The sequence below is a fragment of the Drosophila subobscura genome, chromosome O (genome assembly GCF_008121235.1).
Source record: "Drosophila subobscura isolate 14011-0131.10 chromosome O, UCBerk_Dsub_1.0, whole genome shotgun sequence".
In the NCBI taxonomy this organism is placed as follows: Eukaryota; Metazoa; Arthropoda; class Insecta; order Diptera; family Drosophilidae; genus Drosophila; species Drosophila subobscura.
The window spans coordinates 13,618,193-13,636,371 of record NC_048533.1 but is presented as its reverse complement, the minus strand read 5'-3'; the positions used below and the strand labels follow the sequence as shown (position 1 = coordinate 13,636,371).

The window sequence follows — 18,179 nt, the reverse complement described above, 5'->3', positions numbered from 1 at the left end:
AATGACTGTAACTCTGGTTCTGGCCATAAGTCAATAACCTTTTTGGCAGCCAGCCAATTTACGCACGTACAATTTGTCGGCGGCGGTGGCACGTAGCACTCAATGGCGATGGCGAGTCAACTTTATTTACGGTTAGACGTTGAGTGTGGCACTGCCCGAGTGAGTCTGAATGTGACTCTGAATGCGGGTGGCTTGGGTTGATTTTTCCTTGTGTGTGTCACAGAGTTCACGCAGCTCGTAGACTTGTTTATAAACTTAAGATCTCACTTGAATTTCGGCATTAAAAATGTGTAAATCATGCGATTGCTCTTGGTCTGAGCAGGTGCTTTGTGTTCATCCGCTGCAAACGAGATTAATTTTGTGGAAAATGCTCTCAGAACGAGTGCCTATCTAGCAATAACTTCAATGATGCTGCAGAAAATCTGCTTGCAGATGAAATATTAATAAGAAACCTTTTCAACTGCGCGCCTAAAATGTGGGTTTAGATTTTAACTAAAAAGAGATTTTTCTGCAATTTTTTCCACAGCTAGAAGCAAACAACTTTTCACACTCTTTTCAAGCAGATGAATGCCGACTATTTTGGCGCCTTTAACCAAGGGGTGGAGAGGGGATAAATGCCTCTGCCTCCGGCTCTAGTCAAGCGTTTAAAGTCCCGTCCAGTTCAGGCATTTTCTTGCCTCTACCCTGAGGCCCTGCCGCACTTTTTTGTTGTATGTATTTATATTTATTTTTTTGTGCAGACGCCAGCCATAAATTTATAATTTTATACGAAGTAGAAGCAAATTTTCCGAAGCTCTCGTCCGGAAAATGCGCTCTCGCCCGGATAGTCTCCGCCCAGTCGCTGTCTCAGTCGCAGTCGCAGCTTCATTTGACTAAGTGTTTAGCAATTTTGTTTCGTTTTCGCATTTCTCTTCGCTTCTCCATTACTCCATTTGTGATTCGGGTTTTTTGCCAACCGGCGGAGACCCTTTTTGGCGTCTTGTTTGGCTTGGGCCTCAGCCTTCAGGGCGTGGGCGGGTGGCGTTTCTTTTTAATGTTTTCATAACTTTCGGCGCGTCTGTCAATAAGTCGAAGTTGTGGAAAGTCTTCTGCAAAGTCGAAACTTAAGTCGGGTTACGTGACTTTCATGTCAATGACTTTTTGGTATCCTGCTATCCTGCTGCCGGCTGCTCCTTCGATTTGAATATTAACACACTGACACCGTTATCCCCCGAGCGGGTTCAATGGAATATTTTCCAAAGGCAACCCACACACACACACACACACCAGGAGTGACCATTCGAGGCAAGTCCACAGTCCAGTCCAAAAATATTTCACGTTTTGTTTGCACGTTCCGCTGCTAAATATTCACTGGCACTTCACGCTCCAGCAGGAGCCGAGCCACTCGCTTACCTGATATTGATTTTGCTTAGTTTACATACACGTACATACATACATACATGTAGATACATATTTACATGTGTACATGTGGGACTTATCAAATATTAATCACAAAATATGGCCAACAATGCAGCAGGCTTTTCCGTTTTTTTCGTTTCCTCACACAAAAATGTTGTCCCTTTGTTGTTGTATTTGCACATGCGCTCAAAACTAACCCATGTTACAGCCATATCCATGTCGATGGAGTACTCCGAATATTGAAATATGCCCGAGCATTATTGTGGCATTCAATGGAGGGAGTCATGCGACATGCATAGCATGTGCCCATCCAGCATATTCCTGCGGGGATACACGAGTACATGGCTCGTACATTTAATCTTCCTCTAGATTCACATCGCACAATTTGGCTCCATTGATTGCTTATTGAAAAGGCAACAGAAATCGTGTTTCATTACACGGGCAACATGATTTTGTATTGCCTGCCCCAAAAAAGGGAGCAGCGGAGCTACACCCAGAGCCTACTCTTTCCCTTCCATGCTTTGATGGATGACCGCATTTCATTAGGATAATGAGCGGCGACAATGTGGGACACAAACCGATTGCTAAAATATCGTTTACAACCTGCTGACAAATGGGTCAGCTGTGAAAAGTATCCAATTGCCGCAGGGATATCAACTGATTTTGCATGCAGCAAAAGTGAAGTCTCAGATGTGTAAAAAGCAACAGGTTTGCAGCTCACAGCGTTTGTAATTTAATCTTAGATTAAATATAAAAAGAAAAGTTGGAACTGTGCCAAAACTTGCCTTTCCCTCGCAACATTTCCCTGCCATTATAGGCAGAATTCCTCTAACGCTTCGTTAACGCCTCATTTGATCATCATTTCATGCTAAATTATGCGTCTGCCCCCAGACAATGGACTGGCCGGGCCCAATTAAGTCCCTCAAATGTCAATTAAAAATACGTTTTCCCTTGGTCAGTGTTGTTTTTTGCGAAAAAGGGCGCGCTGCCCGCCAAGTTAAAGCAAACAAACAAACGGGCCAGGCCGGGCAAACAGACCAAAAATGGGGGAGAAAAATAACAGAGACAATGGTCAACAGCGAGTGGAGGGCCAAGAATAACAGCAAACAGGAAAAGCAACAAGAAAGTAGAGGAAGCTTCGACTGCGCAGCTTAAAATACTCTCGCAGATTGATTGTTGGCATTACATTTAATTCAAATATATGATAAAAGAAGTCTGATGGCCCTCATATCAATATTTTGTTTAAAAAACAAATCTTTGACTTTTTTCACCTCTCCGACTGTCTAGCGTTTGTGTGCCTCTCGCCTAAACCTCTTTCCTTTATCATTATACCCTCTGTAAGTGTATTACCTGGGCTAATAGCAACAATGGAGTGGCAATCATGGTGACGATGACAACGCTGACAGGCGATGCGTCGATTAACTGTTATTTAGCTGGTGCTTAAAATGGCAGCCGTGCGATTTCCGGTGCGTTCTGCTCCGCTCTGCCAACCCAAGCACCCCACCCACTTTGATCCACCTTTGCCTTAACCCTCCCCCCACACAGCTCTTGGCCCCAGTTTATTGTTGAGCGAACAGGAAAGTAAATGAAAGTACAAATTGACGATTTGTTTGATTTGGCGCGTAAAGCAAATCTCAGGCAACGGGCTCGCTGGACTACGAAGACTACGAACAGGGCAACCCAAAAGACTTTTGGCTATAATTTAACGCACGAATGGTTCAGTTAAGCGCTGTAAAAAGACACAACAACAACAAAGGCAACAACTGCTGCGAAAACAACTCGAAGAGCAAAACCCCCTCTAAGCCCTTTACAAAAAAAGTTTCTCATTCTTTTTTTTGCTCCCCGTCGGCTGGGGCTCTTTCAATTTCCTTCTTTCGCGCTGTAGCTGGAGTTGGGAGGTGGAGCTGAAGCGGGAATGGAGCTGGCTCTGACCCTGGAGTGGGGCTGGAGCTGTTGCTGAAGCGTGGCTGGTGCTGGGTCTGGCTCTGGCTCTGTTTTTGCGGCTGAAAGTGAATTCTTGCCGCGTTTATTAAGTAATAAATGTTTGGCAATTTCTGTGCCATTATGGCAGTGGATTTTTGCCCAGCTCTGGATAGCCAAAAACTTTGGCTAAGACAAATGTCAGCAGCAGCAGTAACAGATTCAGCAGCGGTACAAGAAGTGCGGCCATAAATCTCGCTGGGCTTGGATTGGCCAACAGCAGGTGCTTTCCTTCTCAGGCACAGCCTCAGTCTCAGCTTCAGCTTCAGCGCAAAACAAGTGACACAATTTTCTAGTTTGCCATTTGGCAATCGCTTTTGCAAACTGTCAGAAATGTGACAAATGGAACGACCTTGCAGCGACACAAGATAGCAGGCAGATGGCAGATGGCTCAGCGGGCGGCAGAGTCTCCCTCTCCCTCTCGCTCCTGCGCTCTCCCATCTCCCATTCTCACGGTCTATTTGTGTATTGCGTCTCTGCCCCATATAGGGCTTAGACCCAGTCACATGGCTGCTGCGAGCACTTCATCTTGTCGCTCATTTTTGTGCGTCTTTTCGCGGCAATCAAAATTTTTGTGTGCCACACACAAAATTTATACTCCCCCTGAGGAGTGTCCATTTCCTACCGGATTGCTCTTAAAACTTGTTTGCATTTTGCTAAATTATGCAGCAATGCCTGAAGAGTCGCTGCATAATCCTGTTAACTTTTATACAATTTTTTGCGTGAGGGATTGGCAGACCATTTGGGATGCAGCTGCTGTGGCACACACACCTGCCGGCGTATGCGTGATGCAGCTGCATGCATATTGCGCATACGTAGCGTGTTAAGTGCTCATTTACATGCGGCAAAGAGTTTCCGCTCGTTTAACAAACCCAAAGATAACTTTACCAACCATTTACACTTCCTCAAAATCCACCACACAACCAACCCCACAACCGAAAGTTATCATTATTATTAGCTTAATTATGAGCGAAAGGGAGTCTGGGCTGTTGTCTTGTCGGGTATCATTCATCTGCAGATGGCCACTTAAGCCCTGCACAGACCAGACTAAAGGACACCGCCTTATGAGCCATAAGCTAATGTAAACCCTTGCCCGGGGGTGGGTCGGGGCGCAAGCCGCTGAAAAGGGGCAAAGGGCATGGAGGCCAAAGCCATTAATTTGCAGCAGCCACGGCCAACACACAGATATACTCGTTAAGTTCTGCAACACGATGCCCCAGTCACCCAGCCAGCCACCAACTCGTCTCCCATCCCACCCCCGTCCCGGTGTCAATGTACTCGTATGAGGCGACACATCCCAGACCCATTCCAGCTACCCTTTGTCCCTGGCTATACGTAATTATGCAAATGCCCAGGCACAGCTGAGGGCTGCCGGAACCCTTGTCTGCTGCCTGCCTGCCTGCCTGCCTGGCTGCCTGCTCCCTCCCCGGTTATCATTGTCAAATCGAAGTTTAACAAGAGGAAAAAGGCTGCTGCGAGGTGTGTATCGAGATTGAATACCCTAACGGACAGTCATTAGGGATTTAGTTTGCGCATTTCCTGCCCTGAAATCAGCAGCTTCTATCTGGAACTCTATAACGGAAGCTGTAATTGGATTGCAGTTGTAACAGGCTTAGGCTTAGCCGTAGATGCTAGTGTGAATGTCCTGCCTGTTGTGTGGCAAACAACTCAATAAAGTTGATGCATCCGCTGGCTCTACTCTGACGCTAAAGGGAGCCTTAAACGAGGCAAAGGACACCGCAAAAAAAAGGGCAAAGGCCATCAACGTTTATTTAGGTTTATTCTGCTGCCAAATTAAGTATACGACACGTGTGGCGGCGGCGACGGGTGCTTTAAATTCAACAAAATTCGCATTTAATTTGATTTGAGCTCGAGCTCACAGAAGTATATTTATGCTGATGTGCTGTTTCCGCCAAAAAAAACAGCGGAATTTACAGGCTGCAAGTGCGAGTGCCACAACAGGCAGCAAGGGTTGCGTGTCCCGCCTATGAGTGGCACATTTAAAATTAATTAAAACTAATAACATTTTCAAGCACTTACTCCGGACACACACACACATATGAGCAGCTCGAGTGACGCCATTTTGTCGTGCATTGCATAATTAAAGGGCGCACAAATGGCAGGCCATTTCCGGTGCCCAGCTAGGGCATGGGAGCGCATTACTTGCTTTAATTTAAAGCCGCCCTACACCTTACATCAACTGATGTCCACCTTGGCAGCACTGCCACAGGCACCCACGCGGACACACTGCCCCCTGCCCCGCCTCACCTCCTCTCAAGTTTTTGCCTCGCAACGCTGTCAAAAAGTTTTAATTTGAAACGGAAACGCGAGACGAGACCCAAGGCAGGCCTGGCCAAGAGTCCGAGGCAGCATCACAGCCAGAGAGCCAGAGAGCAGGAGCTGCCTGCCGCAATTGGACATTGTCCTTGCCCCAGCTTCCGGCCAGACCTGACCGCTGCCATCTCTTGCCTTCCCTTTGGAGTTCCTTCTAGTGCAAAAAGAGCCCCTCGACAAATCATATTTAGCCTGGTAATTATTTATATTCGCTTTCTCTGGCACATCACCGCCAGCATTTGGCGTCATTAAAATCGTAAATCTAATGGACAGCAGCAGGAGCCTGTGCCTGTGCCTGTGCCGAGCAGACAGCCAGTCAGTGGCTGCCTTTTTTGGTGGCGTTGTCTGTGGTCAGAAATGATTTGAATTATGGCATATTTTGTGGCAGCAATAGGAGAATGGAAATGGAAACTGGATGCTAGATTTAAGCACCTGATTTTGTGAATAAATTTAATAATTTCAAATTAGAAATAGAGATAAAAGTGTAGACTTCCAACCTGCTTCTATTTTTCCCATTTATATTTAAGTTCTCATTAAAACTTTGCGCAGTTTTCTCATTATGAAAGAACAACAACTTTCGCAGGCAACCGCAAATGTTGCAGCGTTCTGCGCTTGATGCGGCATGGAGTTTGCTTTGCAGCAAATAATAATAATAAGCCAGATTTCGCTCATGCCAAATCAATCCCCGGCATTAGCTGGCTCTGCTTTGCTGCCTCAGCTGTGTGGTAAGCTCTCAAAGAAGCGAATTATTTTCCCTTGTCTGAGGCTGCCCCATGGCAACATCAAAGCTGCCAAAAGAGGGACAAAAGCGGCAAATGTTATCTTCCTTTTGATATCTAATAAGCCATTTGCTGGGTGCTGCTTGGTGCTGGCGCAGGTGTTCGATCTGACCAAAAGGTCACACGCCCAAAAAGGTCACAGGAACCCCAGAAGCATGTCCGGGAAGATTGGGAGCCGGACTGGAACGCAGCTGATTTACATCAGTTTAATTAGTTGCTTATTTGCATAAGCCGTGTGCACGGCAGAGGATACTCAGAGGGTACACAGGACAATCGGGAACATGCGTAAAGCTATTTGTTTAGGCCGTGTTAGGGTTTTTAATCATATTCTATCGGGAACTACTGCCGTCCCACACACACACACACACACATTCCAAGGGGCTTGGGTAAAGCCCTGGGTCTTTGCACCATTTTCATGGTCACTGTGAATTTATGGCTATTAGGTTTAGCACTTTTTGGCAGCCCATTGTTAGCCTCGTTCCGCACAGCCACTGCTGCCTACTCCTCCACCCCCCTGACGACCCTAATGGCTTATTACGATTATTAATTCATAACCCAGCAGCAGCAGTCGTGTAGCTACAACCATAATAACAACAACTACAGCGACAACTACGGTGGCACTCGAACGACACGACACAAACAGGAACAGGAACAGGAGCAGTAGCATGAGCGACAGCCATAGCAAACACTTCTCCCTTTTATTCCCTTACCCATCCTGGGGCACACTCTCACTTGGAGTTTGGTGCGGTCCTATATGCGATCCTGACATGCCAACAGATGGGACATTAAACATGACGATTGCTACACGGCAAGAAGAAATGTTCAAAGGCGGAAAGCTACTTAGATTAGGATACACATAAATGAGAGTTATTAAGCGTGTGCTAGAAGTTCGAGTTAATTTACTTTTCCCAGTAATAATACTGCTAGAACTATGAGTTTAGTGTCAGCTACTTGGAGTAGTCAGAAAATCTTCACAGAAAATATGGGAAATTATTTAATTGGGAAGACTGAACTGAACATTAATCTTTGAAACTGCTTAAAAGTAATTTTTTCTGCGTTTCCGTGTTATGGTCACCAACAGTAGTTTTCAACCTTATTTTTGAACACAAAATTCACCTAATACAAGACGAGTTTTTCTTTTATTCTTTTCTGTTTTTGAATCTATTTCGAGTTGATAATTTTTTAGCAGTAAGCAAATTCGTTTTTATAGTTTAAAAACCTTAGAAATTACTGCTTTCTCTACTCTAGAATAGAGCTATCTAGTAGCTATGCGTTTATAATTATTTTATAAAAATCTTTGTTAATTTCTAGAGAAAATGCCAACTGATAAATCAATCCGTAAATATTTTCGCCCAGTGCTAAGACCAATAAAACTATTCCTAATAAATATAAAAATAGTGAAATTATGGCTGTAAGAACCAAATAATACACAATTATGAATCAAACCAACAATCAACGAATTCTCAAGTGAGCATTAAGCTGACGTTAACCCATTTGAACGTGGAGCTGAAAGTAAACCAATTTAACATAGATTTAACATTCAGGGGCAACAAAAAAAAACCCATTTCTAGTTTTAAATGAACTTTCTGGCACTTTTGGGCTCAAAGCGAACTTTGATTTTTATGCATAAAAGTAAAGTTTTTTGCCAGTGTCCGTGGCATGGGGAGCTGCCGACTGGGATGGCGCCGAGAGCGTGTTGCTGCTGCTTGTTAGGGGGAGCAGCAGCAGCAGGCCTTGTGCGTTAACCAGGCCAATAAAACATGTCCCCGGCTGGTTGTGGTCCGTGGTCCGTGGTCCGTGGTTGTTGCTCCGTGTTGCTCTCTCTTACTCCATGCCCATGTGCATGTGTGTGCGTGCTCCTGAGAGTATGCAACAGCTTTGGCTGGGCTTCTCTTTCCGTTTCCGCTGCTTTTGCTCGTTTGATGGCCGCTCGACTACTCTAGGTTCTATGGCTGTCGTTTGTTGATTTTCCGTCGCTAATAAAGCACACACGCATCCCATTCCGCGCTCTAACTCTCACTTGAGTCCCGATGCTCAACTGAAGATAAAATTATAATTAAAAATTGTTGTTCCTGCGGCTGTAGAGCCGCTGCTTTTGCCATTTGGGTGGTGCCGACATAATTTACACAGTAACCGAAAAAATCCTGTTTGGATTTTTATGCGCTCTGCGTGACTCCCTGCACAGACACATCATCACACTTACGCACAATTTACATATACACATGTGATGTGCTGTGTGTGTGTTTGTTTTATGTGTCAGCAGCTCGGCTTGGTGCGGCTTGGCAGCTCTGTTTTATTTTATGGCCCTGGCCTGCCAGCCGCCCGTTAATATTAAGCAGCTTGAGCCTGCCACAGGGGACGGACGGCCTCGGCTGCCGAGCAGCTGTGTGTGGCGTCCATCAATTTAATTTGGTAACCGGGCATCGGGACTTAGATTTGATTTGGCAATTTAATTGAAACGCCAAAACTTTTACTTACACGTTCGACATTTGCATAATTTGCACTCACTCTGGCTCTCTCCCTCTCCCTGTCTCAGTGGGGACTCACTTTGTCGTTCAATTAGAGCACATTGTCAAGGCCCAACATTTGATCGAATTAGTACAGGTTCACCCGTAATTAATTAGGCAAATGGATGCCCAATGTCCATGTGGAATACTCAAAAATTCACATTCAACCAGACTTGAAAATCTCTCGCAGCATTTCATAATATATTTTGAGTTTCCCTTTGTTTTTGTTCTTGTCTGCTCTCACTTTAATTAACCAAAATTTGCATTAACTAATCGAAACTAATAACGACTAAATTGAGTAAAAAATTGAGTAAAATTGATTAAAAAATTGATAAAAATTGATTAAAATGCCACTTGACAAATCGATTAAATTGCTTACTAAAAATCAACTAATGACAACTTTTTGTGTGTTCTTTTTATATTCTTTGTCTCTTTCCATCAACTAAAACCAACATCACGCACACGCACACCCACACCCAACCACAACACACACACCACACACACGCTTGTCACTTTCTCTCTGTCTCTCTCTCTCTCTCTGTATCTGTCTCTCTCTGTCTGTGCTCCTTCAATTCGATAACAAAATGTGTCATGTTAACTTTTTGTAACGTGTTTTCGTTTCCCCCAAACCAACAAATCCAACTGAAATGTCTATGCGTCTGTCACGTAATTATGTTATGTCCTCCCCCATCGAACCACCCACACACCACCACAACAACAACACAATTACAACAACAACAACAATCAACAACAACAACAACTACTATATGTAACTACAACAGGCTCTTGCGCGCTGAATTGTATTCACTGAGGCGCAAGGGTGCGGCTAAGGTCGTTGGTGGAGGAGTGCAGCCACACGATGCCACACAACAACAACAACAACAGCATACAATGCAGCCAAATCAACAACAACAACAACAACTACAACAGATCGAATCACACACGAACAACCAAAACGCACACAACGACATGAGTCGTCACTGCGCTCGCTGCACCACCGAACTGGGCCGCATCACAAACCGCGGCGCACCCTGCCGCGTCTGCAAGCTGCGCGTGTGCAAAGCCTGTCGCGAGTTCACCTCGCGCACCACGGATTGGGTGTGCGTGGTGTGCTACAAGCAAATGTAAGTCTCTCTCTCTCATTCTGTCTCTCTCTCTCTCTCCTTTCTCTCTCTCTGTGTGCCTCTCTGTGTTTCTGTTTCTCTCTCTCTCATTCTGTTACTGTCAATCTGCTTTCTGCAACTGTAAACGCATACAAAAAACAAAACGCACACACGAAATCGAACTAAAACTAAACAAAACTAAATGAAACTTTGTATCCTGTGTGTTTACTCGGATTAAGGCATGTCTTTGTGTGTGGTGTTTATACTTTACATTTGTGTGTGTGTGTGCTGCTGGGCAGAAAATGTACCCTGTAAAAAAAACCTCTGTAAAGCGGTATCGAAGTTCGTTATTAAAGTTTGATTCTGACTTGAGACGAGTCGCCCAAAGCTGACTTTTTTTGCATAACAAATTCACATTTAATTCATAAAATTCACATAAATTCTGGACACATGACCTTGGAACATAATATTCCTTATAAATAGACAATCCATATCCAGTATAAAATATCCTAAAAACCCTCCAGACAAATCCATTTTGTAACATAATCAATAAGGGTCCTCTTTCTTGTGTCCCTGTAGCGTAAATAAATAATAAATAATAATGCCAAATCCAACTTTAGAGGCTATTCCATAGTCACAAACTCCCCAAGTTAACAGTTCTCGTTTCCCGCTCCCATTCTAATACCTATTACCTGCCTTTACTCCCCATTTGATGGTCTGCCCTCGACATTGTTGAGCGAACGTTGCAATTTTCATTGTTGCAATCTAATTTCGCTGGCCACCAAATTGTCAACCGAAGCTCGCAGTTCTCTGGAGTTGCTTTTGCCCCGCGAATGGGGAAAACAATGTACGGAACTGGATATGCACAATGGAGCCATTGGATCTCATTTCCAGATAAACGAATTTTATGCCACCAAACAAAAACGCAAGCTTCGAATTGAAAGGTGAATCTCAGATGGAGGAGTATATCTGAAACTCTGAAATGCTGCTGCTGCTTTGGGCAAGGGCACACCGCGTTTGTGCAAATTTCCAATTCCATTTCCACGTATCCACCGCCCCATAGGCATATCAGGTGCCACAAACACACACACAGACAGACGGACATCCCCGTCAGCTGATGCTCGCTGCATGCCTGATGTGGCAGATTTCCAGCTCGTTTTTTGTTTGGTTTTCATTTTTCGGGTTTTGCTGTTTGCTGTTCGAGTGTTGCCCGACTGCTTTGAATATTTTAAGCGTTTCGTTTCCGTCTGTTTTTGGGAGTTTTTCGTAATCGCATGCACTTTTGTAATTGCCCCAAAACGATATGTGAAACTGTCAACAAACATCACAAAAATATTCCCATTCATCTGCACATTTGAAATTCAATTTGCACGTTTGATGTGCCCCCCAAGTTGGATGACATTTGTTTACCCTTTTTGTTTATTTTGTGTGCAAAAAGAAGGCTTAAAGCAAGTGCTTATTCCTTGAAGTTCATAGAGTTTCCACAGTCTACCCAGCGTTATTTATGACTAAACAATTTGCCAACATTGCAGCCAGCCTGTGGTCAACATTTGGCAATTTCTGTGCCATTTCCCCATCTAAAAATTACACAAAGTTAACAAATTTGTAGCTCATTTGGGGGCTGAACTTCGGGCCGCATTTGCCAACAGATTTGTTTTGCTTTCAGAGGAGAGTTCAGTGTTCAGTGTTAATGGGCAAACTGACAAACATTCAGTGCGCAAGGCCAAAACGCAGACGCATTTGTGTAATTAAAACTTGGCCAACTTGTGTATGTAAATTTCCCCTGCCAAGAATTCAACGGGTCGCCTACAGGTGCCTGCCATTTCACGCCTTCCCCCAGCCAATCGTCGACTGTCAACACGGATGACGCACACCAAATTTGGCTGCGTCTCCGGTTGCTGCAGCTGCTGCGATGAGCCCAACCCAACCCAAGTGTCGGAAAGTCGATGGAAGGCGTCAATTGTTGTGGCTGTGGCTGTGGCTGCCTCTTGCAGTTGCTGTGTCTGTTGGCTGTGGCTGCCTGTTGTGTGTCTGAGTTTGGAATTCGTTTAACAAGTCAACGACTGACGATCTTCGGCTTTGTTTTTGGCTGCGCCCCCAATCAAAAGCAACGAGGCACAGTGGATTATTTTTCTTGCAGCAAAGTGTACACAATTATTTGTTAATATTTTATTAATTTTGTTACAGCAAACTTTAAATTTAAACAGCATTAAAGTCCTTGGGGGGTTTGTCTTGTTTATTAATTATTATTTTATGTTTTTTGACCAATGTGCGGCTGTGCTGCCCTTCCATGCCCCGTTTTGTTGGTCCACACCTCGGTGTAGCCGCCGTGTTGGTGGAGCTGAAGCTGCCACAAGCAACGATTCGCTGCGGCAGTTAGTCTGCCTTGTGCCGCTTCCACGGGCAGACGTTGAATTTGCGTTGAAAAATGTTTGTCGATGTTTTTTGGTTTCTCAAATGGCAATGTTGTTGTGCTTGCAGGGAGATACAGAGCGCCAGTGGTGACTGGATTAAGGACGCCTATGCCGTGGGCTCCTGCAGTGCCGTGGATCATCTGACCACCAGCGATGCGCTGAGGAAGAGCATGCGACGTTCCTGGACCATATCGAGTGAGTAACCTACGCAATTCCCACACACTTTTACTCATGTTTCCCCCCATTGACAGACCCCGAGGACGACCCGAACAATCCGAACTCCCAGCAGCCGGTGGCCGATAATTTGTACCCGCAGCAGCAGCACCTCATTGAGGCACAGTCCGCTGGCAGCTACCCGACCCTGCACCAGCATCAGCCGCATCAGCATCAGCTGCCGCAGCAGCCCCGTGCCGCCCACGGCCTTGGCTACAACAGCGGCAGTGCCACGCCCACGACCAGCAGCAAGTGGCAGCTGGGGCGTCGTGTCCTGCGGCAGTCCACGCTGCCGAGCACCCTCAACAACGACCCCAACCTGAGCGGCAGTGGCTCCAATTTGGCCAATTACAATTCCGTGAATCTCACGGCGCCCACATCGCCGCATCAGCACCAGAAGAGTCCGCTGTATCCGGGCGCCTACAACAGTGACGACATCATCCACATGAACACGGCAGCCGGAGTGGCAGTGTCTGTGGCAGGCGGAGACTGCGACAACTACGCACAACAGCAGCAGCAGCCACAGCTGGAGGTCACGCCCACGCCACATCGTCTGCAGGTGCGGCGACAATCGACGCTGCCAGCACAGCCCACGCCAGCCATTTACATGTCCACCTCCCCGAACCGCTACAGCCGCTCCCCGGAGCGCTCGCCCGGCGAGCAGCAGCGCTATCCGCCGTTCATGAGGCAGACCTCGTTCCCGGAACCCCCCAGCACCTATCACCGCACCAAGCTGCTGCCCAGCACCGCCAATCTGCCGGCATCGCAGTCCCAGCAGCCAGTGCCAGTGTCCGGCCCAGCGCCGCCCCTCAACTACGAGTCGCAGGCCTCGAGCATGGCCAGCGACGAGCTCGACTACACACAGCCCCCGCAGCAGCAGCAGCAGCCGGGCGGACCGCTGCCCAAGCCACGAATGACGCGCCAGGCGACGCTGCCCAATCCGGAGCAGCACGTGAAGCTGCTGCCAACGTCGCCGCCCAAGCGGCAGACCTCTCCACAGTATCGCCGCTCGCCGGAGTTTATGCGGCAGCAGACGCTGCCCAATCCGGAGGCCTTCAGCAGCGGCAACACCCTCACCGTGCACTCCACGCCGCCCGCCAAGTTCATGCCCATCTCGCCGCGGGCCAAGCAGAACTTCCTCTTTCCCAATGTGCAGAATCCGCGGCCCTTCCTGTCGCAGCAGAATGTGCCCACCGTGGGCACCACGGAGCTGGGCAGCGGCGGCAGCGTGGCCAGCACGGGCGTGGGCGCCGGCGAGCAGTACTCCAGCAGCCAGAGCGTCAACATCCACCACTCGCGGGATCCGCACTCGAAGATGATCAAGGTGCGCAGCCACAGCAACGAGGAGTACTCGAATGCCAAGACGCACGTGGAGAACCGCCGCCTGCTGCCGGAGATACCCACCGTGCAGCGGGCATCGAGCCGCTCGCCCAGCCGGCTGGTGCGGCAGGACTGCCTCAAGGAGGAGCACGGCTCGCGCACCTTTGGCGAGGCCAAGCAGCAGTTCCATCAGTTCCCCGACGTCACCGAGGAGCTGGAGCCCAACCGGGCCGAGTACGTTGACTACTTTGGCGACAGCTCCAGCAGCTTCCTCGAGTCCGACGAGGTGCAGTACGAGAAGAACTACAACGCGGGCTTCAGCAGCGAGCCGCGGATCATCTACAACAATGGCTCCGACGATGGCAGCTACAAGCAGGCCCACCAGCGACCCATCTACAGTGCGGAGAATGTCCTCGCCGACTCGGGCTATGGCGGTGGCGGCTTGGGTGTCGGTGGCATTGGTGTGGGCGCTGGCGTGTCCAACTACTACCCGGATATGAGCACTCCCCAGGGCTTCTATGGCGGCGTGGCACTGCCCCGCACACCGCTCATGCACAACCGCCTGCGACGGCGGCAATCGCGGGAGCTGCAAATGCAGCAGGAGGAGCTGGCGCAACTCTCACAGGCGGAGGCCAGCGGCGGCGGCGGAGTCGAGAGTTTCTCCATTGCAGCGGGCGCCACGCTGGAGGTGAGTGCCGCCGAACGCCGCAAGCCGGAGCAGATGCGTTCCGTGTCGGAGGATTCGGGCGCAAAGACCACGCCGAAGCCCGTTACGCGGCGCTCCTTCTCACATCCCGAAAAGGACACTCAGGTGGGTATTCCTTTGGGGCCAAGCCAATCAGGCAACCATTCTCTAATCTCTGATCTGCAGCCACCCAAGAAATTGGAAACGACGAAGATACCCAGCCCCCGACCGCTGGCCGACATACTGGACAAGACGCGCAACTCGAAGATACCGCAGGCGCGGCGACGCAACAGCCGCACGGGCATCGGCGGTGAGGCGGAGGATGGCGGTGAGTCACGTAGCAGCTTCAGTTCTCAGTAGCGCTTCTCACGCATCTGTAGAACCCCCACCCCAGAGACCGCAATGATTTCTAGTTACATTATTTACATCTATTCATTTATCAGCTATACATAAATACATAAAACATACATCACGTACATTATGTATACATTTATGATTCATTTTGTAGTATTTTATATCCTTGCGGATATTTGTAGTTGCCCTCAAGCAAGGGCTGACAAATCAAAGTAGTTTTGCACCAAAGTTTTCGTTTCATTCATAAAATATACAAAAATATATTCACGAGTAAAACAAATTTCCATCAGCATTAATTTATCATAAAAGCAACAAAGTAATGCCCATAAATATCTCTGCAATTAGAACACTCTTTAAACACATATTTTACAGCAATAAAATGTACAAATAAATAACAGAATAGCCTTGGGTAAAATAATGTATTAAAATCATATTCATCATCAGCTAGTAGATGCTCATAAATAATATTAAACGTTTTCCAAACCCTCTCAAAGAGCTGCCACTAGTAGTAGTAGTTTTTATTTGCCTGCTTCAACTAAGTTGTACAGTAAATCAATAGTAAAATCCATAGTTAATGATTTTGTTGCGGTCTCTGGTAGGTACATAGAACTTGTTCTTGTAGCTGCAGCTTGTTCCGGCACCCTTATTGATAAATGCTTTGCACCCCATTCCCGATTAACCAACCCACAGGTAGCACGCCCCAGCACATTTACTCCTTCCATCAACAGCTTATGCATAGAAACTCTGATTTAGCCATGCGTCTGAAAAAAACAGAAATTCCTCCTGTCACCGACACAGTAGCCAGCGCCGAGTCGCAGTCGCAGTCCCAGCCAGAGTCCGGCTCGGGCACGGGCACGGGCACGGAGCAGCCGTCCAACGGCAAATCCCTTGAGCCATCCACGGCCAACACGGAAGCCAACGAGGCAAATGCCACATCGGTGAGTAGCTCCCGCCCTCCCCCTGTAGGCTTAACTGTGCAACTTACCCCGTGCTTCCTCTATCCTCCTTAGGGCGCCGCACACACCAGCAAGCTGGGCGAACAGGAGCTGCAGAATGCAGTGGAGGCCGCGGCGGTTGTCTTCAAGAAAGTTGTCCTGCAACGGCGCCAGGAAAAGGAGAAGGAAAAGGCCGCCGAGGAAGGTTAGTACTAATAGCCCTCTTCATGTATCCATGTATCCGTAAGCGTAGTTTGTATCTGTGTCTGTGTGTGCCTGCTTGGGTGCGTAATTAACTTGGTGATGGTAATGCTGATGCGGCTGGTGGAGGGCGAGAACTCCTTGTGAAGGGGTTTCATTTTTCGTCTAATTTCTACCAATTAATTAAGCTCTCACTGAAGGTGGTTGCCACTTGACTCGGCTGTCATTGTCATGAACTGCTCCTTGAGCTACTTAAGCAGCAGACAACCCAAGCACGAATTTAGCTGCGAGCTACCAGTTAACATTTGCTTGGTTAATGCTTATCCAATTGGGTTTGAAATTAATTGAATCTGCGCTTAATTGACACATAAATCTAACTAATATTGGGCGTAATTATTTGGCATATAAATTGTGTTCCCTTCTCTGTGTTTAATAGTCAGTTGTTAGGCAGAACTCTCCTTAAAGTCTCGCACGACTTCCACGCTTTAAAACTCAACCAGAACTTTACCTTGGAGACCCTGCAGCAGCACCCTCTTTGCCATTATTTGTCTTGCTCCCTAAAAGTATTCCCTACGCTTTTCACTTTTCCAAAGGAGTTCCCCAAAGTATGCAGCACATTTTCGCCCCTCTCTATCTCTAGTCATCGCTCTCTCTCTGTCGCTTTAGAATTTCTTTAAAGCAATCAGCGACATTGCCACAAGCCGCAAACAAATTTAAGAGCCCGTGATGGCGCGGTTCAAAAGATTTGGGACACAGGGCAGAAATAAATACAAAAACTGTGCCAGCGGGCGATGCTGGTGTAATTTTTTACCAGCAAAAGCAACAGCAGCGGCAGCAGTTCTGGCAATTCATATATCGATTCGATTCTCTCGCCCACACGCACGCACTTCACCAGTCAGCGTCGAGAGCGTTGAGAGGATTTTTTGGGGAATTTGCTTAGAGTGGAGGGAGAACTCCTTTGCCGCCTTTTGTTATGTTTCAATTTGCCGCGTTTGTGGGAAGCCTGTCTTTGCGGAGTCTGTGACCGCCGTCAGCCAAAACATACGCCACGGATGACGACGAATAGAGAGGCGCAGACTGAGGCTGAGGCTGAGGATGAGTCTGTGGCGGTGGCCCTCGGGCGCTGTCATCGCCCACGGACAAACCAAAGCCTCTCCCCCAGCACCGAGACTGTCAAAAACTGTACGGTTAATCTTATCTCGCGCACCTTTTGTCTCCGTGTGGGTTCTCTGAATGCCTGCCTAACGCTCCTCCATTCACATCCTGCCACCCCGAGCTAGAAGCGGAGCCTGGGCAAGGGTTGAGCTCGGTTCTGTTCTGTTCACAGCACAGTTTAAATATTTGTTTTGCGGCTGGCAGCGATTTGCGCAATGTGCATGCACAAGCACTGGCTTGTGCAGTTTCTGTTTGCGCAGACACAATGTGTGCTGGCAGGAAAGTAGGGGGGGAAGGACATGACGCTGCCAACTTTAAAAGCTTTTTGGCAAATTTGAGCTCGTCCTTGTTCAGTCTTTCCATCGTTCAATCCTTGTGGCAAACAATCACAATCCATCAAGGGTTCTGGAACTTTGTTGCAAACCTTATGGAAAATTGATTGATTTAGGAGCGGCCCAAAATGTGGATATATTTTAGCTGGATTTGGATATGGATATGGATACAAAATGTGGCATTCCTACGAATATTTTGTAGCTTCGCAGTGGGTTTATGCCTATAACATTTGTCTGCTCAAAATTTGTACTCCAGCGCCCAGAATGTAGTGCAACATTTGTGTGTCAGTCCAGACTTACTTTTATCTTTCAATTTCGGAATTACTGACATACTTATGTACGTGTCTGGCATCGTTTTTCATTTCATTTTCGCCCTCAGTTCTAAGTTGTAGATATGAGTAATTCTTTAAAGATAAAGGGTAAAGGGTAAAGGGGAAACACAGTTTTATATTTTTAAATATAAATCTAA

The 18,179-nt window shown here is 47.2% G+C and overlaps 1 protein-coding gene across 7 annotated transcripts in view; it reads left to right on the top strand.

Moving 5' to 3' along the window:
• Positions 1-18,179, top strand: part of LOC117896532 (synaptotagmin-like protein 4) — a 53,010-nt gene that overhangs the window by 19,209 nt on the left and 15,622 nt on the right. For 3 of the 7 annotated variants that reach the window (XM_034804911.1, XM_034804905.1, XM_034804910.1), the window contains exons 2-7: positions 9,781-10,122; positions 12,583-12,710; positions 12,767-14,859; positions 14,920-15,061; positions 15,778-16,025; positions 16,098-16,227. In XM_034804911.1, coding sequence (XP_034660802.1) covers positions 9,781-10,122; positions 12,583-12,710; positions 12,767-14,859; positions 14,920-15,061; positions 15,778-16,025; positions 16,098-16,227 — 3,083 coding nt within the window. The remainder of the gene's footprint in view (positions 1-9,780; positions 10,123-12,582; positions 12,711-12,766; positions 14,860-14,919; positions 15,062-15,777; positions 16,026-16,097; positions 16,228-18,179) is intronic. The other 4 variants (XM_034804908.1, XM_034804909.1, XM_034804907.1 and 1 more) reach the window with 3 other exon arrangements.